General features: G+C 41.3%; 2 protein-coding genes across 2 annotated transcripts in view; both read left to right on the top strand.

The window, feature by feature from the left end:
- LOC311142545 (bifunctional heparan sulfate N-deacetylase/N-sulfotransferase 1-like) overlaps positions 1-10,371 on the top strand; it is a 34,599-nt gene extending 24,228 nt beyond the window's left edge. Inside the window, exons 9-14 of the mRNA XM_084178219.1 lie at positions 2,623-2,746; positions 3,407-3,581; positions 3,897-4,067; positions 5,918-6,027; positions 6,577-6,679; positions 7,408-10,371. Coding sequence (XP_084034345.1) covers positions 2,623-2,746; positions 3,407-3,581; positions 3,897-4,067; positions 5,918-6,027; positions 6,577-6,679; positions 7,408-7,527 — 803 coding nt within the window. The 3' untranslated portion in view covers positions 7,528-10,371. The remainder of the gene's footprint in view (positions 1-2,622; positions 2,747-3,406; positions 3,582-3,896; positions 4,068-5,917; positions 6,028-6,576; positions 6,680-7,407) is intronic.
- Positions 10,372-18,886: 8,515 nt separating this feature from the next.
- LOC311142790 (small ribosomal subunit protein uS11) lies at positions 18,887-27,614 on the top strand. The gene is made up of 5 exons (XM_084178465.1): positions 18,887-18,955; positions 19,722-19,872; positions 20,037-20,198; positions 23,899-23,975; positions 27,503-27,614. The coding sequence occupies exons 2-5, from the start codon at positions 19,724-19,726 to the stop codon at positions 27,568-27,570; spliced, it is 456 nt and encodes a 151-aa protein (XP_084034591.1). The 5' UTR covers positions 18,887-18,955; positions 19,722-19,723; the 3' UTR covers positions 27,571-27,614.
- Positions 27,615-27,888: the final 274 nt, after the last annotated feature.

The following is a 27,888-nucleotide window of genomic DNA, read 5'->3' as shown; positions in this document are numbered from 1 at the left end:
TGACTAAAATGTAAATGTAAATGTAGGTAACTGTCAAAATAAGGGAAACACCAACATAAAGTGTTTTAATAAGGCGTTGGGCCACCACTAGCTGCCAGAACAGCTTCAATGTACCTCGGTATGGATTCTACAAGTGTCTGGAACTCTATTGGAGGGAGGCGACACCATTCTTCCACGAGAAATCCCATCCCTTGGTGTTTTGTTGATGGTGGTGGAAAACGCTATCCCCCATTTACTCAAGTGTTTCCTTTATTTTGGCAGTTACCTGTACATCCAGAGACATGACCTGAGCTCGTTCCAGGTGCAGCTAGGAGGTTATAGATACTGTACTGTATGTCTCAGTTAGTGTACTCTACACACCACCAGTGTGTGGCTCACAGTACTAGATCCACTGCACCAGAAAGACAAGCGCTTCTCTGCCTGGCATGGAGCAGCCTTGAACCTTTGTTTATTGACAGCCTGGAGAGAAGCGATGGATAATGGCAGATGGGCAGTCATTTACGGAGTGTCACACACTTTATTTAATTTATAGGATCACTGCAGAGGCAGGCAAGCAGTCAGTCATTGGGTTTTATTGTAACCTTGACTGCTCCCCACTAAATGGGAAATTCAGGTTTACTGAGTAGCCTAATTAAACTTCTTAAAGATGTCTTAAGGGAGCGATAGCCCTCCTTCTGAGATTGCTGTAAAATGGCCATGTTAATCTTTTCAATCAAAACGGATTAGGGGGTTGGGTCTGAGAGTAAATTTACACATTTCACCATTGTAATTACCAAACTGCACCAGCACTCACAAATAGTTTGGTCAGCCATCTTGTCTGTCAACTTTACATTCACCACTCCTCTTTACCTGACACTTTATATCTTACTTAGTTGAGTGTTTTGGGCTCTCAGCCTCTAGGTAGACCTGTTGCTATTTAAAGCTTTAGCACATTTCAGAGGGGTAGTAAATAGCTGTGGTAAAGAACCAGAAATATATGCAAGGTTAGCATTTACAGTGTCTTCAGAAAGTATTCACACCCCTTGATTTTTTCCACGTTGTGTTACAGCCTGAATTTAAAAATTAATTAAATTGAGATTTTGTGTCACTGATCTACGCACAATACCCCATAATGTCAAAGTGGAATTTTGTTTGTAGAACCTTTTGGAAATTAATAAAAAATGAAAAGCTGAAATCCTCTTGAGTCAGTAAGTATTCAACCCCTTTATGGCAAGCCTAAATAAGTTCAGGAGTAAAAAAATATGCTTAACAAATCACATAATAAATTGTATTGACCCATTCTGTGTTCAATAATAGTGGTTAACATGAATTTTGAATGACTACCCCATCTCTCTACCCCACACATAAAAGTATCTGTAAGGTCCCTCAATCGAGTAGTGAATTTCAAGCACAGATTCAACAACAAAGACTAGGGAGGTTTTTTAATGCCTCGCAAAGAAGGGCACCGATTGGTAGATGTAAAAATTATTATAATAACAGACGCTGAATATCCCTTTGAGCATAGTTATTAATTAGGCTTTGGATGGTGTATCAATACACACAGTCACTACTACTAACTCGATTGCCGGAGAGGAAGGAAACCGCTCTGGGATTTCACCATGAGGCCAAAGGTGACTTTAACTGAGGATGGATCAACAACATTGTAGTTACGCCACAATACTAACTTAAATGACAGAGTGGAAAGAAGGAAGGCTGTACAGAATAAAAATATTCTAAAACATGCATCCTGTTTGCAACAAGGCACTAAAGTTAGAAATGTGGCAAAGAAATTAACTTTTTGTCCTGGATACAAAGGGTTATGTTTGGGGCAAATCCAACAAAGCACATCACTGAGTACCACTCTTCATATGTTCAAGCATGTTGGTGGCTACATCATTTTGTGGGTATACTTGTTATCGGCAAGGACTAGGGAATTTTCTGGGATAAAAATAAACTGAAAATACAGCTAAGCACAGGCAAAATCCTAGAGGAAAACCTGGTTCAGTCTTCTTTCCAACAGACACTGGTAGATTAATTCACCTTTCAGCAGGACAATAACCTAAAACACAAGGCCAAATCTATGCTGGAGTTGCTTACCAAGACGACATTGAATGTTCCTGAGTGGCCTAGTTACAGTTTTAACTTAAATCGGCTTAAATCTGTGGCAAGACTTGAAAATGGCTTTCTAGCAATGATCAACAACCAACTTGACAGAGCTTAAATAATTTGTTAAAGAATAATGGGCAAATATTGTACAATCCAGGTGTGGAAAGCTCTTATAGAGAAAGATTCACAGCTGTAATTGCTGCCAAGGTGTTTCTAACATGTATTGTCTCAGGGGGGTGAGTAGTTATCTAATCAAGGTATATTAGTGTTTTATTTTTCATTCATTTTTAATACATGTAAGAATTGTTCTTCCACTATGACATTATAGAATATTTTGTGTAGATCGTTGACCAAAAATGATAATTAAATCCATTTTAATCCCACTTTGTAACACAACAAAATTAGCAAAAAGTGAAGGGGTGTGAATACTTTCTGAAGGCACTATGTCTAATATCTAACATATATACATTGCCTAATAGTATCTATATTGGATATTTGTATCAGCAATACTCATGAAAAGTCCTGGTCTCTGTGCAGGCACCACAGCCCTGTATCTGTTCCTGGGGATGCATCCTGATCTGACCAGTAACTACCCCAGCAAGGAGACCTTTGAGGAGATCCAGTTCTTCAATGGCCACAACTACCACAGGGGCATCGACTGGTATGTGACTCCCCTTTTCCTACTCTATCTTTTGCATTGCCACCACTCCGGCACTAATTCCTCTTCTCCAAGACATTTCCAACAGTCCTGGTTGTGTTTTGGGGGCAGCATGTTGGAATGGAGAGAGAAATTGCTCATGTTAACCACCATGCTTTTCATAGTATATTAAACCAACTGAGTTGCACAGTTTTGAGACATATTCCAGTTAGTATTTTTGGCTTTAGAGGAATGTTTCATCCTTCAAAGGGAGAGGCTTTGGTTCATCCCCCTCTGAGCTCAATCATTGATTAACAGAAAGCAGACCATTGGATTAATGTGTGTGGTGGGCTCAGTTGTGGAAAATCAGTCTCTTACTCCCATTCAGCTAGTGATTGGTTTATGCCGGTGCAGTCATATGTTTTATCCCAAACATTTCAGAATTTTCATAGTTATTGATGAAAAATGAAACTAGTCTGTGTTGTTTACATAGGATATTGGTATTTGTTATATGGACAAGAATTATATAGTTTATCTTGAATCATTCTGATCCTTTTTGTCAGGTAATTGTTGTTGTTATACTGTTATGTTGTACTTAAATGCTGCAAAGGAATTGTCTTTTGGTGACAAAGATTAATCTAATCTGATTCAAACCGCTCTGTCTGTTTTTCCTCGCTGGAACAGGTACATGGAGTACTTTCCCCTACCCTCCAACACCAGCTCAGACTTCTACTTTGAGAAGAGTGCCAACTACTTTGACTCAGAGGTGGCTGCACGGCGGGCAGCCGCCCTCCTGCCCAAGGCCAAAATCATCACCATCCTCATCAACCCTGCAGACAGGGCCTACTCATGGTACCAGGTGAGCCTCCCTCCCAGAGAAAAAACACTTCCCACTGTTCCATTTCCAACATCAGACTCTATTATAGGGATAGCAATTGGGTGAAATGTTGTGGGTGGCTTGAGGGTAGCTTCACTCCTTTTCCAGGTCAGCTGCATTGATGATTTCCCTTGAGCTTGGAAATAAATTATCTAATATCCTGGTATAGAAGTAGGTGATGTACCGGTTTGTAGGAGTGTGAAATGAGTTGGAATGCCCTCTGCAAGGACACAGAGCTGTGGATGAATCTGGCAAGATGGGCTGACTGTGATGTCATATCTGTCTGTTCTGCCCCAGCACCAACGTGCCCATGGCGACTCAGTCGCCCTGAAGTATACTTTCCATGATGTCATCACTGCTGGCCGCGATGCCCCCATCAAGCTGCGGGTGCTCCAGAACCGCTGTATGGTACCGGGCTGGTATGCCACCCATCTGGACCGCTGGCTCAACCACTACCAACCCAGCCAGGTACGTTTGGTCATCTGGGTCCCAGGTGTGCATGCTTATAGTCATGCGTGTTTACAGTTGTCAGTAAGTGATTGGGCAAAAGCATGTGGTTAAATGGAAACAAACATTTATTTATTCAGTCTGTATACAGTGAGGGAAAAAAGTATTTGATCCCCTGCTGATTTTGTTCGTTTGCCCACTGACAAAGAAATGATCAGTCTATCATTTTAATGGTAGGTTTATTTGAACAGTGAGAGACAGAATAACAACAAAAAAATCCAGAAAAACGCATGTCAAAAATGTTATAAATTGATTTGCATTTTAATGAGGGAAATAAGTATTTGACCCCTCTGCAAAACATGACTTAGTACTTGGTGGCAAAACCCTTGTTGGCAATCACAGAGGTCAGATGTTTATTGTAGTTGGCCACCAGGTTTGCACACATCTCAGGAGGGATTTTGTCCCACTCCTCTTTGCAGATCTTCTCCAAGTCATTAAGGTTTCGAGGCTGACGTTTGGCAACTCGAACCTTCAGCTCCCTCCACAGATTTTCTATGGGATTAAGGTCTGGAGACTGGCTAGGCCACTCCAGGAACTTAATGTGCTTCTTCTTGAGCCACTCCTTTGTTGCCTTGGCCATGTGTTTTGGGTCATTGTCATGCTGGAATACCCATCCACGACCCATTTTCAATGCCCTGGCTGAGGGAAGGAGGTTCTCACCCAAGATTTGACAGTACATGGCCCCGTCCATCGTCCCTTTGATGCGGTGAAGTTGTCCTGTCCCCTTAGCAGAAAAACACATAATGTTTCCACCTCCATGTTTGACGGTGGGGATGGTGTTCTTGGGGTCATAGGCAGCATTCCTCTTCCTCCAAACACGGCAAGTTGAGTTGATGCCAAAGAGCTCGATTTTGGTCTCATCTGACCACAACACTTTCACCCAGTTGTCCTCTGAATCATTCAGATGTTCATTGGCAATCTTCAGACGGGCATGTATATGTGCTTTCTTGAGCAGGGGGACCTTGCGGGCGCTGCAGGATTTCAGTTCTTCAGGGCGTAGTGTGTTACCAATTGTTTTCTTGGTGACTATGGTCCCAGCTGCCTTGAGATCATTGACAAGATCCTCCCGTGTAGTTCTGGGCTGATTCCTCACCGTTCTTATGATCATTGCTATTCCACGAGGTGAGATCTCCCCAGGCCGAGGGAGATTGACAGTTCTTTTGTGTTTCTTCCATTTGCGAATAATCGCACTAACTTTTGTCACCTTTTCACCAAGCTGCTTGGCGATGGTCTTGTAGCCCATTCCAGCCTTGTGTAGGTCTACAATCTTGTCCCTGACATCCTTGGAGAGCTCTTTGGTCTTGGCCATGGTGGAGAGTTTGGAATCTGATTGATTGATTGCTTCTGTGGACAGGTGTCTTTTATACAGGTAACAAGCTGAGATTAGGAGCACTCCCTTTAAGAGTGTGCTCCTAATCTCAGCTTGTTACCTGTATAAAAGACACCTGGGAGCCAGAAATCTTTCTGATTGAGAGGGGGTCAAATACTTATTTCCCTCATTAAAATGCTAATCAATTTATAACATTTTTGACATGCGTTTTTCTGGATTTTTTTGTTGTTATTCTGTCTCTCACTGTTCAAATAAACCTACCATTAAAATTATAGACTGATCATTTCTTTGTCAGTGGGCAAACGTACAAAATCAGCAGGGGATCAAATACTTGTTTCCCTCACTGTATACTGTATGAGCATGGTTAGTACTGTGTGTGTGTGTGTGTGTGTGTATAGGTGTGTATAGACTGTTGGTGTTGTATTTGAGACAGCTCATCTTGTCTATCTGACCTACTGTGGTGTTGTAACTGGTTCCTCAGATCCTGGTTCTGGATGGTCAGGTGCTGAGGACGGAGCCTTTTGCCGTGATGGACAAGATCCAGAAGTTCCTTGGGCTGACAAACACACTGAACTACCACAATATTCTAGCGTGAGTGTCTTATTAGGCCTTGGAAATACTGTAGACCCACTTGCTAGAGCCAACACTTGGCAAATGAAGGCTTTTGTTTCCCTAACCATTTGAAATGTAACATTATGCAGATTAATGTATTGAGCTGGCCAACACCAGTGTGGCTGTGGAGGAGCCCATCTTTCCTGTTTGGAGCAGAGGTGCTTGGTTTGTGAACAGCTTTGATGTGATTTTCAGAATGTTCCCTTGTGGAGGGATCACCATCGCTTTGACATCACCATGACAACCGATACCCTTTCTTTTGCCTCCCCCTGTTCACCAGCCCCCATATCTCTGTTTCTGCCTCTGATGCTTGACCACATAATCACTCAGCCAGCCTCGTAAACAGCAACATCTGTCAGCCACATCCTCTGTAGACAATGGATATGTTTTGTCCCGTGTCTCTTCTCTAAACACGAAGAGCCGCAAACCATCTGTTCAGGATGTTCCCTTTTGATTTTGTTGAGAATTTATTTTCATCATTTTGACTGGCCCGCCTCCATTTTATGGTTCTGTGTTCCTCTGTTCCAGGTTTGATCCCAAAAAAGGGTTCTGGTGCCAGTTGTTAGATGGAGGGAAGACCAAATGCTTGGGAAAGAGCAAAGGACGGAAATACCCTGACATGGACACAGATGTAATTTATTATTAACCTTTCCCTAAACATAAAAGTGTATTAAATTATTCAACACTTATTTCACTTTTGTCACCTTGAAAAGCAAGTATTTTTATATAGTTGGATTGTCTCTCCTAGAATAGATTTTATAGAAGAAGAAAAAAATATGTATTTCCTACAGTCAGTGCTGCTTTATCATCTCATTGCTTGTCTGTGACAGACTCGGCTCCTTTCAGGCTGGGTTTGGAAAGCCACCAGATCGGGTAGAGTGTCTAATGAGCAGACATAGAGAGGGGTTTTGAGGGGGGCAAGGTGGGCAGTGGGCACTGAGCTCAGGTCCTTGAAGTTACCTTGACTGTTTTGGCACAGACACCTCGGAGGTAATTAGCTGGGTAATGGCGGGTGATTTTTCTCTCTCTGCTTCAGTCAGAATGGCAGGGCTCATGAGACTCACAGAGCAGAGTTGCAGTGCCCGCTGCCTGAGTTGCTCAGTATCTGGGCAAAAAATCTCTGCACACTAAGTTAACGACAGATCATGTAAAATGTAATGTGGTATTGTTCCCTGGGCATAGAGTTAGATATTCATGATAACATTGAAGATTTTAGTATAATTTGAACACCATCTAAATGGGCAACTACGGAATCTAGGGTGGAAGCTACAAATGATGTATTGGTCTATTAGAATTTTTCTTGTAACTATATGACCCTATATTTGTCTCTCTCTCTCTCTCCCTCTTGTCCTGTGGCAGTCTCGCTCTTTCCTTAGGGAGCATTACAGGGACCACAACATAGAGCTGTCCAAGCTGCTCTATAAGATGGGCCAGCCTCTGCCCAGCTGGCTCAGGGAGGAGCTGCTCCACACCAGGTAGCCTCAGCATGACCGGGGACACAAGGACAGAGGTGCCACCCCAACCTGCCCACACAGAGGGGATGCACTCTCCCCTCTGCTCCAGCCAGTCACCGCCACACGGGGTGACCAGGAGCTGAGGAAGTAGGAGAGACACAGCAGCCCCTCCATGCCCACTCAACCCAGTGGCCCCCAGGGACCAGGGACCCCAGCTTGGGGTGTGGGCCTCAGAAGGGAAAAGAGGCAGGGGTGAAGGAGAGATGTGAACTGTGTTTAGGATTGTTCTATTTCTTTCTCAGAAAGAATGACAAAGTGCCCGTCTTGACCATGGGCACATGCACACAGCAACACTGGGGCAAAGAGAGAAGAGGGAGGAATCAAAGAGATGTATCATTTCCTCAAGGAGAACCAATGTTCTTATTCGGTCTCTCACACAGACAGACAGACCGACACACTCACTCTCTGTGCGCTTTGCAGAGGGAGGAGAAAGACTTTGTTTCTCTGTGCCAGTCATGAAAAATACACTAGCAAATAATGGATATTCAAGTGCCAGAGTGGAATGTTAATTTGAAAGTATTTCTGAATTTATATTTTAATAATTAACACTCATATACTGCTGGATGTCTGTATTTGTTTCCAAGCTGTTATGGTTGCATAATGCATCTGTCGAGACTTGTATGTTCCTTTTAACTGTTCCATGTTTTTAATCTGTGTTCATCTGAAAGCATAACTGGAGTCCATGTATTGCTCCCACAGACCACCTGACCTTTATACAGTCAAGTCAAATCACCTTTGGGTCTCTAAGGCCTTCAATTTAATGAATCCACAGTACAGTGGGTTAAAAAAGTGAAAACTGTAATGATATTTCCAAACGAGACAAGCTTGCTTTGCATTGGTCAGTGGAATGTTCCCGCTTGTCCTTGGTTGTAACTGCCTTAATAATGAAATATTTAAACCCATTCCTAAATACAGCTGACCCTACCATGTCTGTAGAGTACACTGCAAACTGAACATAAATGTGGCATGAGAAATTTAGCTGCACGTTTAAAGGCCTTAAGGTGGACATTGCAATTTATCACTCCGAGGAGATGGGCATCATCATCGCCATCCAACGTGTTACTGTACCGAGCACATCTCTTGATTTCCTCTAATAGAGCAAGGAGAGCAGTATGTTGACTCATGGTCTTTCCCAACTCATCTGACTCCAGCTTAATCACCTCCCTATTCATTCTGTCACCTGATTTGTTCCTCATATTGTGCCTGTACAATAGGTGAGAGCAGAATAGAAGGATATCTTTTGATCGGCTCCACTTGGGAAGTATACTGGGACCCTTAGCCCTAGTGTCGTGATGTCCAGTTACAGACAACACCGTCTTCCCTTTCACTTGGAATGGCTTTGCCACATGTTGTTGTCAAACCAACACACCAGAGGAGTGTAGGTCACAGCAACATGTATCTAGCTCTGCAGCATTTAGCTCTGCAGTGGTTGATTTAGTATTTAGTATGCCCTTTGAACGCAAGCCCACTGAATCAGATGGTAGTGTAAATGGCCGCCTGTAAGAAGTGGTCCGTATCCTTCCATGTAGGATGGCTCTTAAAGGTTCACACTGCACCATGTCATCCTCATACATTATTCATCACTGCAGCTTATAGCCCTAGCCCATTTCAAAGTGTCCAATCAGGTGTGTTCTGCAAAGACTTTGGGGAAAATAAAGAGGTGAAATTGGATTTGAAGCTGCAAATTCAAGACTGTTAATCCCACCCTCTGGAGGAACTGGAGTTTTCTATACAGGACACATTGAGAGCCTTTTCATTTCTCAGTTTATTAGTCAAGGATAGAGGAATGTAAACTCACATCGTTTTATCTCCTGTTAGATGCTATGGAGACAGATACAAATAATAAGAACATATCTGGGAGGTTAATGTTTCTTTGTTGTATTACAATTGAGTATGTACAGACACATGATCTACTCTGAATCCATGCTCTCCTAGAAGCACAATATTTATTTCTCAACACTAAGTGAAAGAAGAAGGTTTTGGTACAACTTTCCTGTTAAAGAGAACAGTCCTTGTTTGTTTGAGGGATTTTGCAGTGCTCCAGAAAACAAGGGTCCATTTAGCATTGTGTATTACTTGGACTCGTGTAAACAAGTGTGGTCTTATGGGACCATTCTAGGTTAATTGTATTTAAGGTACTGAATCATGCACCTTGTGTGGTGACACACACGCATGCACAAATGCTGCTCTCATTTCAATTTGCTCAAGGAGCTGTGATATATTCACAAATCCTTTGTCTTGTCATTTCCTTTGTCTTGTCATTTCCTTTGATTTTGAGCTGTTTTACAATGCAATATATGGTACAAGTGTTCTGGTTCAGAGTATCAGGGAGGGTGTTGTGTTGTTGTTTGAGCCTATAGACACGATGGTCAGGAGATGGGCCGAGCACGTTCCCATGTCTGTGGGCAGTTCCTTCATTACCCCAATCACTCAGCAAAAGTCCCAGTGAATTTCACTCTGTATGATAATGTTGGACATTGAGTAGTGATAATTAATTAACTATAAGGAAATGATAATCATCTGGACTGTACAATCAACCAATTGTTGTTAATATTTTTTATTGTTGGTAGCTAATATTTTTGTGATTTTTAATTTCCAAATAAAGAAACCACTGTCTTTTTAACTTTTGTCATGCATTTTAATTTTGTAGTTGATGACGATCTCTTGGAGCAAGTAATGTGATAAGAGCAGGACAGGGAGCCACCCTGAAAGCTGTGTAAACCAATGTGGCTCATAAACTAGGTTTTATCCAATTGGCGACAGATTTTCATGTGAATATTGTAAAACCCACCTAAAGAAAATATGCGCATTTTCGCACGGAACAGATTCGTTGCGGATTTAAGTCAGTGCGTGATGACGTAATGCACATGTTTTTTTCGCTTACATTTTCATGTACCAAATAAAACATCAAAGTTCAATGTGTTTCCATCGCATTTTCAATTCTACTGATAGTTTGTCAAACTTTTGCGTTAAATAGCAAATGCCCCTACTCTGGTCCTGGCATTTGCGCTCTATCGAACAGCTCGCAGATACAGTGCGGGTAGGCTAGTTTACATTATGAGATTATAATGGATAAGAGCGAGAATACTTTTATTTGTCAAACGGCAGGCAAGCATCAATCATGTCACCAGAATAAGACCCTTGATATTTATGGGAAAGGAGCATTAAGATCATCTTGCACTTTCACCACCCTGTGAAGTTCATCATAACTTATTTCATCTGTAGCCTAATAAACTGTATTGTGTCTATAGAGTCGTAGTTGGAGGACCACACACATATAATCGCGTGACTCCAAATGTACTTCTAAGTGATGGTTATTATATCAATATTTGCGCGTAAAGGCGTTTCCACAAAAAGATCCCATGTCGAACAAACAAATAATCTGTCGGCATTTATAAAATTGTACTGAAACTACCTGTTTCCATCACAGCTCAGTCATTTTTTATTTTTTATAAGGTATGACTTTACTTGCATAAAAACTGGATGGAAACGTGGTGAGTGACTGTACATTTTCTTCTTAGCTGTCAAATAACAGTAAATCCAGTGCTTAATTTGAGCCGGATCGTGCCGGAACAGGATAGGGAAAAGTAATGTATGGCCATATATATAAAAAAACGTGACATATATTTTAAAATATATGATCATGTATTTAAAACGCATATATAAATCTCACAACCCCATACAAAATAATTATAATATGGATATATATTTTCATCATGCAAAATGTACGCAGAACATATTTTTTGTTGTTCAATGCATGTATTGCTTTGAAATGTATTCCATAAAAGTTTTTTTTTTTACATAACATATATTTAAAAACGATACATACATGTAGGGATTCATGATTTAGTCATTGCATTTGGTGTTAGGCAACATTATTGCTACTTTATTGTTTCTTGTAGCTACCGTAGATGATACTTGCCATCTCATGTTGAGATGTGGCAGACAACTATTGTAGGTTTATAATTGCAAAACAGTGCCCCTCTGTCTCTGTATGTGTAGGCCATCTATCTGATGCTGTCTGGTCAAAAAGAGTATGACATTGGAGCATTGAATGCAAGGGAAACCAGCGAGCATTTGGCTTCCCTTGATAAAAGAAGTATAAAATAATAGCCAATCAGCGTTGAGATAAACTGAGCGAGCTCAACTGTGAATGGTGCTGGCGCACCAAAAAAAAGTGTCAAGGGAAGCCAGTTTGGATTTGGCTTCACTCCAATCACATGACATCGAGAGCAATACATAATTGACAGAAACAACTTGAATTGTTGCATCTCATTGTGTTGTTGTCCTCCGGTGGCTAGCTAGCTAAGATTGTCCCTTTCCTAAATTAGCAATGGATGGAGATAGGGATTTGGACTTGTGGTTTTACTTAATTCTCTGTCCTGGCCAATGATTGTAACGTCGATTCTGATCCAACCATAAATTCATACATTGTGCCCCTGGCCTGAGAGGATGGAAGTTAAATATGTAGCTAGATGTAGAAGGCTAATGTTAACAATGAAAATAAGTTAGCCTAGCGAGCAATCATTTTATCCAGGTAGCCTAGGACAACAAAAAATAAAAGCATGTACTGTATGACAGAGTCATAGACCGTTTCGTCAACATGAAAGAGCGGAGGATGGCATTGGCATTTCTCTACAAGTAGGGCGAGTCAACATGTTTTTTCTACTTGCACGAACGCACACTCGCACACAGAGAAATCAGAACCATGGACAGCCACATCATATTTAGCTGACGTTGATTGGACTAAATTGTTTTTGGTATCTTTTAGTTCTCACTGTATTAGACTAAGCATAGGTGATTTGTTAATGTTGAAATGTTGAAGATGAAATGGTGCTGGAATAGTGGAGGTAGCTCCTGTTTTCATTGCGACTTGCAGTAACTCTCCATGGTTCTAAATCAATAGTTGTTTAGTAGTCCGAAAATGTCGGAAACATTAGCTTGCTTGACCATACTGTAGGTCTTGTAACTGTTTGTTACATGCAACATGCTTTATGGACTTCACCGGACAGAGGTTGCTCTTCTAACTTCAGTTTTGTGATGAAACAAAGGTGTGGTTGAATTTATTCTAACACTGTGTCTTCTTATTGTCTCGGCCTTAGGCCTATATATCACGGTCGCAAGGCACATGAACTAACAGGTTATAGAGCAAACAACGCAGTTATCACAACACATACAGTAGGTTGTAATATGGCTTTTTTCCTGGCTTGGCTTCCACAGTGATTTTACCCACGCACCGCTACTGTACACAAGCACATTATCTATAGAAAATGTTGGAGTCTAAATGGTGTTCTGAGTGATATTTACCTTTTATGTTGAACTTGTAAAGTTTAAATGTGTAAACTGATCGAGTGAAAACCATAAGCGATCTTGACATAAAGATGACTGGGTTTGCGGCTAAGCTAGCCTAGCCCATAGAATAACATGAAGAAATGGTGCCAGCTAATATTCTGGTTTGAATTTATTGATTCATAGCTCCTCTGAGGTAATATTGTGGTTTCTTTTCTACTCCGTTTATATTTTCTAGGCCCTGACATCTCCAGATTCCAAGTGTTATATATTACAGAGTTGTATTATTATTTTATTTTTTTACTGTATACACTAAGTCTATAGGGTTGCTATTAGCTTAGTGGCTACCGTAGGCTGGCTCAGTATTGAGATGGCTGATTTGGTTTATGGTTTATTTAGCTATAAAGGTTAAAACAGGCTTCCTTATATGTGTATTTATTTTTATTGAAACAGTACATGATTGTTAACCTTTATATAATCTGAGGTTAAGATAATGGTATATTTTAAATACAAGTCAAGTTAGCATGACTATTTTAAATAAAGGTAATGTATTATGTTACTTTACTTACAGTACTTTATAGTCTTTTACAGCATCTGACTGAATTATTCATGTTTTGCAGATCAAAATTCACCCAGGCTCAAACATTATGGTCCCAAAGAACGCCTGGAGGGCGCTCATGCAACCAGGCCAACAGTTCCACTGCCATGACAAGAGCGCTGTTGGGTGCTTTTGATGTTGACATGTTGCTGAAAAGCAACCTGAGAGGTATGTACAGAGATCGTATAGACCGTAGAATTAGAATTACTATAAGGGGCATAGGCCCTTAGATCATGGAAGGGCTGGGCCTTGCGGGTGATGGAGAAGCTTTCTCAGGCTCAGTCGAATGTAGTCTCCAAGTTTGAAGAAGATCCAATCACATTGGGTCATTTTTGGGGGGTCTCCATCTCAGAATGAACATATAAGGATAACAGGTAACCGGAGGAACATTGCCTGTGAAAGGAGGCTAGTTGCTGTTCACGCAAACCAACACTGTCTGATGGGAATGTCCGTTTTACTCATTCTAATTCTATGGGACTATGGAAAGGGGAAGGGGGATACAGAGTCAGTTGTACAACTGAATGCATTCAACTGAAATGTGTCTTCCGTATTTAACCCAACCCCTCTGAATCAGAGAGGTGTGGGGGGCTCCCTTGATCGACATCCATGGCTGTGGTATAGTCTGTATATATATGTATGTATTATTTGTAGCATTGTACAGCTAAACCAGAGTCATGATCTTTAGACCTAACTCAAATTTAAATATTTGGCTTTGGGGAATTATTTATGACACATTGAATGTATTTCATTTGAACAATTCTAGGTGGCAAAGCTAAAAGAGGAGAAAAGGTGGGGAGCTAAAAGACAAATTGGATCCTGAAACAATACCCGGTGAGTAGGTTTTTTCTTCATCGATTACAAATAAGCATTTGACAGTGTGCGGGTATCTTCATGATATTGTTTTTAAAAGAATATGACTTATAAATGACTCATGGCAGAAAGAATGGTGAATATTATCGCAGACACTGATATGGATTAAAGGGATACTGCGAGATTTCCAGATTTCCTTTTTTCACTCTACTTACCAAGAGTCAGGCGAACTCATGGAAACCATTTCTATGTGTGCAGTTTGGAGATTATTGAAGGTAAAATTGACTGATAATCATAAGAAACTAGATTCTAGCCTCTTCCTCAATATCTGTCCTGTTAGTGCATATTGATGTATAGAGATCGCAACATTGTATCTGTCTCATAATGGAGTCGGTAAGCGCACGGGCAGTGCCATTGATGCAATGTTGGGATCTGCTGGATACTGTCTCCTGTAGAATTCTCTGATACAGAGCAGAATTCATGGTTCCTTCTATTAAGGCAAGTCGTCCAGGTCCTGAGGCAGCAAAGCATCCCCAAACCATCACACCACCACCACGCTTGACCTTTGGTATGATGTTCTTACTGTGGAATGCAGAGTTTGGTTTTCGCCAGGCATAATGGGACCCATCTCGTCCAAAAAGTTGACTCAAGTTTGCCAAAAAGCACCTGGATGATCATCAAGACTCTGGGAAGAACGTTCTATGGACAGTCTTTTTGGAAGACATGGTTCCAGTAATGCCTGGTGAAAACCAAACTCTGCATTCCACAGTAAGAACATCATACAAAAGGTCAAGCATGGTGGTGGTGGTGTGATGGTTTGGGGATTTTCTACAATGTGAAAAATAGTAAAAAGAAAGAAAAACCCTGGAATGAGTGGGTGTGTCCAAACTTTTGACTGGTACTGTATATGAGCATATAATTATTATGCCCATATATACAGATATATGTATCCACACATACAGTGGGGAAAAAAAGTATTTAGTCAGCCACCAATTGTGCATGTTCTCCCACTTAAAAAGATGAGAGAGGCCTGTACTTTTCATCATAGGTACACGTCAACTATAACAGACAAATTGAGAAAATAAATTCCAGAAAATCACATTGTAGGATTTTTAATGAATTGATTTGCAAATTATGGTGGAAAATAAGTATTTGGTCAATAACAAAAGTTTCTCAATACTTTGTTATATACCCTTTGTTGGCAATGACACAGGTCAAACGTTTTCTGTAAGTCTTCACAAGGTTTTCACACACTGTTGCTGGTATTTTGGCCCATTCCTCCATGCAGATCTCCTCTAGAGCAGTGATGTTTTGGGGCTGTCGCTGGGCAACACAGACTTTCAGCTCCCTCCAAAGATTTTCTATGGGGTTGAGATCTGGAGACTGGCTAGGCCACTCCAGGACCTTGAAATGCTTCTTACGAAGCCATTCCTTCGTTGCCCGGCGGTGTGTTTGGGATCATTGTCATGCTGAAAGACCCAGCCACGTTTCATCTTCAATGCCCTTGCTGATGGAAGGAGGTTTTCACTCAAAATCTCACGATACATGGCCCCATTCATTCTTTCCTTTACACGGATCAGTCGACCTGGTCCCTTTGCAGAAAAACAGCCCCAAAGCATGATGTTTCCACCCCCATGCTTCACTGTAGGTGAAAAAACACGACGAGTTTAGTTTTTACCAAAAAGTTCTATTTTGGTTTCATCTGACCATATGACATTCTCCCAATCCTCTTCTGGATCATCCAAATGCACTCTAGCAAACTTCAGACGGGCCTGGCTTAAGCAGGGGGACACGTCTCGCACTGCAGGATTTGAGTCCCTGGCGGCGTAGTGTGTTACTGATGGTAGGCTTTGTTACTTTGGTCCCAGCTCTCTGCAGGTCATTCACTAGGTCCCCCTGTGTGGTTCTGGGATTTTTGCTCACCGTTCTTGTGATCATTTTGACCCCACGGGGTGAGATCTTGCGTGGAGCCCCAGATCGAGGGAGATTATCAGTGGTCTTGTATGTCTTCCATTTCCTAATAATTGCTCCCACAGTTGATTTCTTCAAACCAAGCTGCTTACCTATTGCAGATTCAGTCTTCCCAGCCTGGTGCAGGTCTACAATTTTGTTTCTGGTGTCCTTTGACAGCTCTTTGGTCTTGGCCATAGTGGAGTTTGGAGTATGACTGTTTGAGGTTGTGGACAGGTGTCTTTTATACTGATAACAAGTTCAAACAGGTGCCATTAATACAGGTAACGAGTGGAGGACAGAGGAGCCTCTTAAAGAAGAAGTTACAGGTCTGTGAGAGCCAGAAATCTTGCTTGTTTGTAGGTGACCAAATACTTATTTTCCACCATAATTTGCAAATAAATTCATAAAAAATCCTACAATGTGATTTTCTGGATTTTTTTTTCTCATTTTGTCTGTCATAGTTGACGTGTACCTATGATGAAAATTACAGGCCTCTCTCATCTTTTTAAGTGGGAGAACTTGCACAGTTGGTGGCCATTTTGCCACAACTATGGTAGTATGCTTGGGGTCATTGTCCATTTGGAAGACCCATTTGTGACCAAGATTTAACTTCCTGACTGATGTCTTGAGATGTTGCTTCAATATATCCACATCATTTTCCTTCCTCATGATGCCATCTATTTTGTGAAGTGCACCAGTCCCTCCTGCAGCAAAGCACCCCCACAGCATGATGCTGCCACCCCCGTGCTTCACGGTTGGGATGGTGTTCTTTGGCTTGCAAGCAACCCCCTTTTTCCTCCAAACATAACGATGGTCATTATGGCCAAACAGTTCTATTTCTATGTCCCCATGTGCAGTTGCAAACCGTAGTCTGGCTTTTTTATGGCGGTTTTGTAGCAGTGGCTTCTTCCTTGCTGAGCGACCTTTCAGGTTATGTCGATATAGGACTCGTTTTACTGTGGATATCGATACTTTTGTACCTGTTTCCTCCAGCACCTTCACAAGGTCCTTTGCTGTAGTTCTGGGATTGATTTGCACTTTTCGCACCAAAGTACGTTCATCTCTAGGAGACAGAACGCGTCTCCTTCCTGAGCGGTATGACGGCTGCGTGGTCCCATGGTGTTTATACTTGCGTACTATTGTTTGTACAGATGAATGTGGTACCTTCAGGCATTTGGAAATTGCTCCCAAGGATGAACCAGACTTGTGGAGTTCTACAATTCTTTTTCTGAGGTCTTGGCTGATTTCTTTTGATTTTCCCTTGATGTCAAGCAAAGAGGCACTGAGTTTGAAGGTAGGCCTTGAAATACATCAACAGGTACACCTCCAATTTACTCAATTGATGTCAACTAGCCTATCAGAAGCTTCTAAAGCCATGACATCATTTTCTGGAATTGTCCAAGCTGTTTAAAGGCACAGTCAACTTAGTGTATGTAAACTTCTGACCCACTGGAATTGGGATACAGTGAATTATAAGTGAAATAATCTGTCTGTAAACAATTGTTGGAAAAAATTACTTGTGTCATGCACAAAGTAGATGTCCTAACCGACTTGCCAAAACTATAGTTTGTTAACAAGAAATTTGTGGAGTGGTTGAAAAACGAGTTTTAATGACTCCAACCTAAGTGTATTTAAACTTCCGACTTCAACTGTACATATACACTACCGTTCAAAAGTTTGGGGTCACTTAGAAATGTCCTTGTTTTCAAAAGAAAAGAAAAGTTTTGTCCATTAAAAGAACATCAAATTGATCAGAAATACAGTGTAGACATTGTTAATGTTGTAAATGGCTATTGTAGCTGGAAACGGCTGATTCTTAATGGAATATCTACATAGGCATATGGAGGCCCATTATCAGCAACCATCAGTCCTGTGTTCCAATGGCACGTTGTGTTTGCTAATGCAAGTTTATCATTTTAAAAGGCTAATTGATCATTAGAAAACCCTTTTGCAATTATGTTAGCACAGCTGAAAACTGTTGTGCTGATTATATAAGCAATAAAACTGGTCTTCTTGAGACTAGTTCAGTATATGGAGCATCAGAAATTGTGGGTTTGATTACAGGCTCAAAATGGCCAGAAACAAATAATTTTCTTCTGAAACTCGTCAGTCTATTCTTGTTCTGAGAAATGAAGGCTATTCCATGCGAGAAATTGCCAAGAAACTGAAGATCTTGTACAACGCTGTGTACTACCCCCTTCACAAAACAGCGCAAACTAGAAAGAGGAGTGGGAGGCCCCGGTGCACAACTGAGCAAGAGGACAAATACATTAAACTGTCTAGTTTGAGAAACAGACGCCTCACAGGTCCTCAACTGGCTGCTTCATTAAATAGTACCCACAAAACACCAGTCTCAACGTCAACAGTGTAGAGGCGACTCCGGGATGGACTATGACAACTTTGTATAGGCCTACATTCCGGGGGAGGTTTTTATACAGTTAGAGGATTTTGACATTTGGCATTGTATTCTTTAATGCAGAGAAATAAATAGTATAATTTGGTACGGTATATGACAGGACTAAATAGCAGATTTTGTTTTGTTTTTAATAACAGAATTTCACTAGTTGAAATTTGTGCAAATTGTTGCTGTACCATATTTTTGGGGTGCTGTGTAGGCTACATATGAACCGCTTGGTGGTAGTGAAGTGCATGGTCCACTTCCGGAAAAAGAAAGCTTGAACTCTGAACCCGGTTGCGATTGTTCTTTCCTTTCCTGTTTCGGCTTTAGAAGAGACACATTGAGGTAAGATATCGCAGAATTTAAATCCAAAGTAATCCTATTTCACTCTATGTATATAGCGCCCTTTGTACTTTTAATTGATACACTGAGTTTTGATATGTATGTAAAATGTGCTATTTGTCTGAAATTGGCTATAGAAGTTTGGATTAGACCGCATTAGTGTCTACTGGAAGCAGCGGTTTCCATCATTGGAAGGCCTGAATTTCGTTTACTGGATGGAGCACATTGAGTGGGTTTTGTGATTTGCCATGTTAACCATATTGTCTTCCCCCTTGTGCATTTTTGCTGCTGTGAATTCCTATTCCTTTAAAATTCTATCGAAGGGACATGTTGAGTGTAACGTTAGCTAGTTAGGTTGATGTCGTCGTGGTTATTCAGTGCTAACGTTACAGTTGTTGGCTAACGATGGGGTACTGCAGTTTTTAGTCTTGACATTGCTGTGACAATCACACATGGATTATTTTTGTATTGAAATTGTGTCGTGTTGTACAATCTATGATATAACGTTAGCTAACTAGTCTAGCTACTTGCTGTGGTGCCATGTGATTTTTGTATCAAACGTTGTTTTTTTAGCTAGCTTACGTTAGTTGGTTATTGGTCAGTTGCGATAAGTTAGTTAATGGTGGTCCATATGATCACCTACACAGTGATTCACTTAACTAGTTAGCAATGGTACTCACTCCACCTGGTCCCAATTTGGGGCACTTGAATGGATGCTAATGCCAGACTTGTCTGACGCCATCAATGATGACCAATGTCTCTTTTGCAGCTATGGCACCTCGTAAGGGTAAGGAAAAGAAGGAAGAGCAGGTCATTGCCCTGGGACCCCAGGTTGCCGAAGGCGAGAATGTTTTTGGAGTCTGCCACATCTTTGCATCCTTCAATGATACCTTCGTTCATGTCACTGATCTTTCGGGCAAGTAAGTACTGGATACAATTGAACAGTGATGTTTTTGGGTTAAACTAATGCGTGTAAAAGGTGCATGCATCTCACTGCTATCCATCAATAGCAATCAGTCGTATGATCATATTGTGAGAGCAACTGCCTTGTCTGAATTGGTTTCAAATGCGTTGTCCCCTCCAGGGAAACTATCTGCCGTGTGACTGGTGGTATGAAGGTGAAGGCCGACAGAGACGAGTCCTCCCCCTACGCCGCTATGTTGGCCGCCCAGGACGTCGCCCAGAGGTGCAAGGAGCTGGGAATCACTGCCCTGCACATCAAGTTGAGGGCAACTGGCGGCAACAGGTAAGGAACCCCCCTCACTGATCTGAAGCACAATCTGGTGTTTTTCCATCAGACCTTGTCTTTGGTACATCCACAGTGCATGATGCAGCTAAATTGTTCTGGTACATTGTCCTTTGACTACTCTTGTTGCATCTGTAAATATACCATGCAATTAAAGGACCACTATTTCAATGTCATTTCTTGTCCTGTGCGGGTGTGGGAAGTTCCTGTGGAGTTGATAAACATCACAAATAGGTCACTGACAGCTCAGTGTAGCTAGCTAGCATGCTAACCTTATATAGTTAGATGTTTATGTACAGTATCTTGCTGATGTTATCGTTGTAGCAGCTTTTTTTTTTTAACTACACCATAATCAAAAGATTAGCCAAGCTGGCTCTATGGCTGGAGATGGATTTGCAGTAAGCATTGATTTAGGGAAAACTTCGCCACAGATGGAAACCACTGGCCTATCTTTTACTTTTAATTTATTAACTTTTATATAACCAGGGGACACCATTAAGTTCAGGGTCTTATTTCCAATGTGAGCAACAATTCAAGCATTTTCACTACAACATTAGTTACTTTCAATGTATACAATCAATCAAAACATTTATTTTATCAGAGCCCTAAATTCACCTTTTGGGACCAAAGACTAAAGTTGTTGGGACCTGTAGGTCATTACAGGACTGAGGGGCATAGTAACTGAAAGTAGTCTTCCCTAACTGAGGAGACCTGCGGAACCTCTAGAACCAACCAGTCTTGAGTGTTATATTAACTGGATTTCCAATTTAGAAGTGCGGTAGTATGGGAGTTTCTGGAGAAGTGCTTTTATATACAAATAAATGCCAATGTTGGGCCCTTCCGGTAGTCAGAATACCAGCCAACAGAACTATGAGAAGGGCATAAAATTACATTTTTGGGCCACCAGCCACTGGCAGGTAAATAAAAATAAATCTACCAGCCACTCAGTTTTTTTACCAGCCCAAATATTTCTCCCCTGCTGAAATTACACCAACACACACACAAAGATAAGCATGCTTTGTAATGTTTCTAAAACAATAAATGTATTACTGGTAAGAAGTAATGTGGCATATTGTTTAATTTCATTTTGTGACCTGAGTCTTTTAACCACAATATCACAGATGAGACAAATATTCACCTGTCCCTTTTAGGGCTTGGAGTTACCGCGACTCGAGTCATGTTTGTACCTGTGAGATTGAGTCTGACTAGTAGAAGCTTTGTCTTCTCTTCCCTTGCAGTTGAAACTCAAACCTAGAAAAACAACCAAGCTTTTGAACAAAACAATGTAAATAGCCAAGAAACACAAGTACAAAGTCTCACTTCACTAGACTTTCGTTTCAAGTAAAGAGATCAACTATTCCACCTCGTGTTGCAGCACGAGGTGGAATAGGCTATATAGATTCGTAGCTCTTTGATTTTGTGCAATTAATTTACCAGCTATGAAACAACCAGAAATACAAACAGCTACTGAAGCATTACTTTTACTATAAATGTGATCATACTTGACTATTTCTATTCACAAATGCGAGTGAAATGCTCACATTGTGGAGCCCTGACCACCGCCAACATGGCTTGTGAGATAGACATCTTACCTGCCAATGCCAAAATCTACCCGCGGGTGTTGGCGGGCCCTGTATATGAGACAATGATGTGTATGGAAATAATCACCAGGGAATAACCGCTATTGTCTTTGTTCATGATCATGCACGCTGCAAATGACATGTAACTTTTTCATTATCTGGATGGTTTCTAGCTAACGTTACACCTATCAAAGCACTGTAGTGAAGCGAAACTTCAGTGGTGAAAACATTCATCTTGGAGGAGCGGGTTTTGCTAAATGCCATATCGCACAATTATACCATTTTATAAAATTGTCAGATACAGTGCATTTGGAAAGTATTCACACCCCTTGACTTTTTCCACAGCCTTATTCTAAAATGGTTACAATTGTTTTTTTCCCTTCATCTACACACAATACCCCATAATGACGAAGAAAATATATATTTTTAGAAATGTTTGCTAATTTATTTAAGTATTCAGACCCTTTGCTCAGTACTTTGTTAAAGCACCTTTGGCAGCGATTACAGCCTTGACCCGAAACCACTCCTGCGTTGTCTTGGCCGTGTGCTTAGGGTCATTGTCCTGTTGGAAGTTGATCCCTCGCCCCAGTCTGAGGTCCTGAGCGCTCTGGAGCAGGTTTTCATCAAGGATCTCTCTGTACTTTGCGCCGTTCATCTTTGCCTTGATCCTGACTAGTCTCCCAGTCCCTGCCGCTGAAAAACATCACAGCAGCATGATGCTGCCACCACCATGCTTCACCGTAGGGAGGGTGCCAGGTTTCTTCCAGACACGATGCTTGGCATTCAGGCCAAAGAGTTCACTGTTGGTTTTATCAGACCAGAGAATCTTGTTTCTCATGGTCTGGGTCTTTAGGTGCCTTTTGGCAAACTCCAAGCGGGCTGTCATGTGCCTTTTACTGAGGAGTGGCTTCCATCTGGCCACTCTACCACAAAGGCCTGATTGGTGGAGTGCTGCAGAGATGGTTGTCCTTCTGGAAGGTTCTCCCATCTCCACAGAGGAACTCTGGAGCTCTGTCAGTGACCATCGGGTTCTTGGTCACCTCCCTGACTCAAGGCCCTTCTCCCCCGATTGCTCAGTTTGGCCGGGTGGCCAGCTCTAGGAAGAGTCTTGGTGGTTCCAAACGTCTTGCATTATCTTTGGGACCTTCAAGGCTGCAGAATTTTGGGTACCCTTCCCCAGACCTGTTCCTCGACCCAATCCTGTCTTGGAGTTCTACGGACAATTCCTTCGACCTCATGGCCTCGTTTTTGCTCTGACATGCACTGTCAACTGTGGGACCTTTTTATATAGACAGGTGTGTGCCTTCCCAAATCATGTCCAATCAATTGAATTTACCACAGGTGGACTCCAATCAAGTTGTAGAAACGTCTCAAGGATGATCAATGGAAACGGGATAAACCTGAGCTCAATTTCGAGTCTCATAGCAAAGGGTCTGAATACTTATGTAAAATTGTTTTATTTTTAATACATTTGCAAAATTGTATAGAAACCGGTTCGCTTTCATAGAGTATTGAGGAATTTATTTTTAATCAATTTTAGAATAAGGCTGTAACGTAACAAAATGTGGAGAATGGGTCTGAATACTTCCTGACTGCACTGTATATATTTTGAATACAGACAAGCTAAACATATTTATATAAAAATTTGCGAATTAACCATGGATTATGATACTTTTCTGGAGAAAATTTGCTCCATTGCTCATGCAGCCAAGTGGATACGAGGCTGTTTGGCTCATCCCAGTTGCGTAGAGGAATCACTTTGCAGCTGTTTCTGTTGACAATGCCATGCTGGTGGGTGGTCCCATTCAAATAAAACCCAGCCCTGAAACGTAACGTAGGCTGAAAATAATTTGTATATCCATAGGAAGACACCGCATTCACACGGATTTGTGCTAATTGGGCAGTTTGGATTTGTCACTTCAAGCCCAGATATATCATACTTTAACTAAAGCTATGACTTGACTTAAATCGTTGTGCAACACCATTCTTTCAGCTCGAAAAAGTGGATTTCTACTGGTGTGGGTGTTTTAAGTGCAGTCTATTTTGGCTGGGTTTATCTATAATGGACTATGTATTAGTCTTGTGTGCAACATTACTCAGTGTGAACATTTGCCTTTCAGAACCAAGACCCCTGGACCAGGAGCACAGTCTGCTCTCCGTGCCCTGGCTCGTTCTGGCATGAAAATTGGACGCATCGGTAAGCTTTCGCTCAGTTACCCTGTCAGGAGAATCTGTAATAAGCAAGCTACTGCTGTTTATTTTTTCTCACCCCCCGCCTTAGACCAATCGATGGTCCACTTGTTAGTAGGGCTGGGCGATATATCGAATTCATTCAAATTTGTTTTAGCGCGATGTTCCTAATGCCTGTATCGCAAGAATCAGGGTTTTTATTTTTACGTTTTAATAAGCGTTTGTCTTTTTGGTCTCATCTCCTTCGCTCCTTCTGTACTTGTGTGCACTGTGCATCTTCCCACTTGCACAGACATACAGCCCTTCCCACTGCCACTCACAAGATCACTTTTCCCTCTATGACAACAAGCAGTTTGAACTCGCTATTTTCGTTTTAAGATTTGGTCAAACAGAATCTGTTTTTAATGTTCAAACAGTTGGGAGATGGACAGGAGGGTGTATTCATTAGTTCTACCTTGTTAGCAAGCAGATAGATCCACTTATGCTAGAGTAAAAAGATTAGCTGGCTACTCACTAGCATGTGGGCTTGTGCTTGATTGTTTGAGACCTGTGTTTAATTTTCTATAATGGCTGCTACTAGAAGATGGTCATCATTAGTGTATGTGCATAGTTCTGGTTATATTTGTAACAAAGGGCCTTTTCGTAGACCAGACTTGAAAGCCAGATCAGTGAATATTGCAAAAAAGCAGGGTAAACTTTCTTTAAATAAAATATTTACATTATTAGTGGGTCTTGTGGTTGGGGATGACTTATATTTAGCCTAGGTATAACTTTACACGCCCTGGATTAGATTATTCCTGACTGTTTGAAATGCAGTGTATCAACCTTTTTAATTGTGCAGCAAAGCTTATTTAGAGAACATAAAAATATCTACAGTAGATGTGTATTGTGAATCCCCCATAAGTGTGTGTATATAAAAAATAAAGATTTTTAAGCCATATCGCCCAGCCCTAATTGTTAGTTATAGCACTGCCATGGATGATTCAACTAATCAAGGTGAGGGTTGGGAAACACTACCATGTGTCTGCGTGTATCATGAATGAAGGGTTACATCTACATTGATGTTTTCCAGAGGATTAACATGTTTCAGTTGGGAAATGATTTTTCTGCTAGTCTTAGAATACTCTGTTAAAAAAATATATACTGTTCTGTTAGCCTGTTTTGTTTAAGCCTCCTGAACAGTGTAATTTACATGCATACCATAAAACTTCAATTATGAGCCTTGCCGTTTTATTTGCTTAAATCGCTGGACACAACAGGCACTTATTAGCGACTGGGGTCAATTGGAGCAAGTCGTCAATTTCCTACTTACAGCTTTTGCTCATTTGCCTAGTTAATTATTTAATTCCAGCATTCACTTATAGCATTTTAATAATTTTCTTAATTTCCTGCACTTATCATTTATACACTGTCACGTTTTTTTTTCTTAGTACGCCTCTATTTCTATTGTCCTCTATCCTTTTCTGCAATTCTTACTTTCAGTCATTACTTGGTTTGTACAGTCGTGGTCAAACGTTTTGAGAATGACACAAGTATTGGTCTTCACAAAGTTTGCTGCTTCAGTGTTTTTAGATATTTTTGTCAGATGTTACTATGGTATACTGAAGTATAATTACAAGCATTCCATAAGTGCACCCTTCTTTTTCAAGTCCTCTGCAATCTGCCCTGGCATGCTGTCAATTAACTTCTGGGCCACATCCTGACTGATGGCAGCCCATTCTTACATAATCAATGCTTAGAGTTTGTCAGAATTTGTGGGTTTCTGTTTGTCCACCCGCCTCTTGAGGATTGACCACAAGTTCTCAATGGGATTAAGGTCTGGGGAGTTTCCTGGCCATGGACCCAAAATTTCTATGTTTTGTTCCCCGAGCCACTTAGTTATCACTTTTGCCTTATGGCAAGGTGCTCCATCATGCTGGAAAAGGCATTGTTCGTCACCAAACTGTTCTTGGATGGTTGGGAGAAGTTGCTCTCGGAGGATGTTGTTGGTTTCATTCTTTATTCATGGCTGTGTTCTTAGGCAAAATTGTGAGTGAGCCCACTCCCTTGGCTGAGAAGCAACCCCACATATGAATGGTCTCAGGATGCTTTACTGTTGGCATGAGACAGGACTGATGGTGGCGCTCACCTTGTCTTCTCCGGACAAGCTTTTTTTCCAGATGCCCCAAACAATCGTAAAGGGGATTCATCAGAGAAAATGACTTTACCCCAGTCCTCAGCAGTCCAATCCCTGTACCTTTTGCAGAATATCAGTCTGTCCCTGATGTTTTTCCTGGGGAGTAGTGGCTTCCTCGCTGCCCTTTACACCATGCCATCCTCCAAAAGTCTTCGCCTCACTGTGCGTGCAGATGCACTCAAACCTGCCTGCTGCCATTCCTGAGCAAGCTCTGCACTGGTGGTGCCCCGATCCCGCAGCTGAATCAACTTTAGGAGACGGTCCTGGCGCTTGCTGGACTTTCTTGGGCGCCTTGAAGCCTTCTTCACAACAATTGAATCTCTCTCCTTGAAGTTCTTGATGATCCGATAAATGGTTGATTTAGGTGCAATCTTACTAACAGCAATATCCTTACCTGTGAAGCCCTTTTTGTGCAAAGCAATGATAATGGCACGTGTTTCCTTGCAGGTAACCATGGTTAACAGAGGAAGAACAATGATTACAAGCACCACCCTCCTTTTAAAGCTTCCAGTTTGTTATTCTCACTCAATCAGCATGACCGAGTGATCTCTAGCCTTGTCCTCGTCAACACTCACCTGTGTTAACGAGAGAATCACTGACATGATGTCAGCTGGTCCTTTTGTGGCAGGGCTGAAATCCAGTGGAAATGTTTTTTGGGGGATTACGTTCATTTTGATGGCAAGAGGGACTTTGCAATTCATCTAATCACTCTTCATATCATTCTGGAGTATATGCAAATTGCCATCACAAAAACTGTGGCAGCAGACTTTGAAAATTAATATTTGTGTCATTAACTTTTGACCACGACTGTACTCCCGAAGTTGACTGTTTGTGATTGCCATTTAGCAAGCAGTATTCAGCTGTTAGCAGCCAATGGCTAGCAGTTTCTTACTGCCGATAAAAACGGATGATTGCCGTCTTTTGAGTCATTACTGAATTATGTAATGTAACATCAAACATTAAACCTTGTAAACAATTCATGGTAACCTCGTAAACCATAGATTTAGACTGGGCATTTGTTTAAAATAAGCTTTTTATTTGCTGAAATGTGTGCCACTGCCCAGCTAAGGGACAGGCAGCTATGAGACTGTTTAATTTAAGTTTTACGGTACTCTGGCATGTTTTTGTCACAACAATGTATTTTTTACATTTGAGTCATTTAGCAGATGCTCTTATTCAGAGCAGCTTACAGTTAGCGAGTCGCTTTGGATGAGAGAGACATATCAGCCAAGTGTATGAATCTGTTAAATGCCCTTCAGACAATATTCATTAAACATGTAAAAATGATGATGATGATGAATAAAGGATTGTTACTGTTTATCATGTGAAGCACACTAACGCTTGCTCTCTTCTTACAGAGGATGTCACCCCTATTCCATCAGACAGCACCCGCAGAAAGGGAGGTCGTCGTGGGCGTCGTCTGTAATGTGCTTATTTTGAGTTTTTCACTCAATAAAAGGTTAATTCCAACCTCTGCTTTTGTCTGGTTCTTCAGTGGTTTCTCAATTTGTTCCAAGTCTGTCTAGGGAAAATATCCTGTTTACTCCAAATGAATGTTCTTATACGTAAAGCAAATTGTTTAAATTATTTAGTGAAACAAGTCTGCCTGGCTTAAGACTTGTGATGCAAAGTTGTATGCAGCGAAAAGAGTGGCTTTATCAAACGGTGCAATTGATTTACACTGAACAAAAAATAAACGCAACATGTAAAGTCTTGGTTTCATGAGCTGAAATAAAAGACCCCA

This window comes from Coregonus lavaretus (genome assembly GCF_964263955.1).
Source record: "Coregonus lavaretus genome assembly, chromosome: 15".
Lineage (NCBI taxonomy): Eukaryota > Metazoa > Chordata > Actinopteri > Salmoniformes > Salmonidae > Coregonus > Coregonus lavaretus.
Note: the sequence above shows the minus strand (reverse complement) of the source record. Positions and strands in the feature narration are given on the sequence as shown.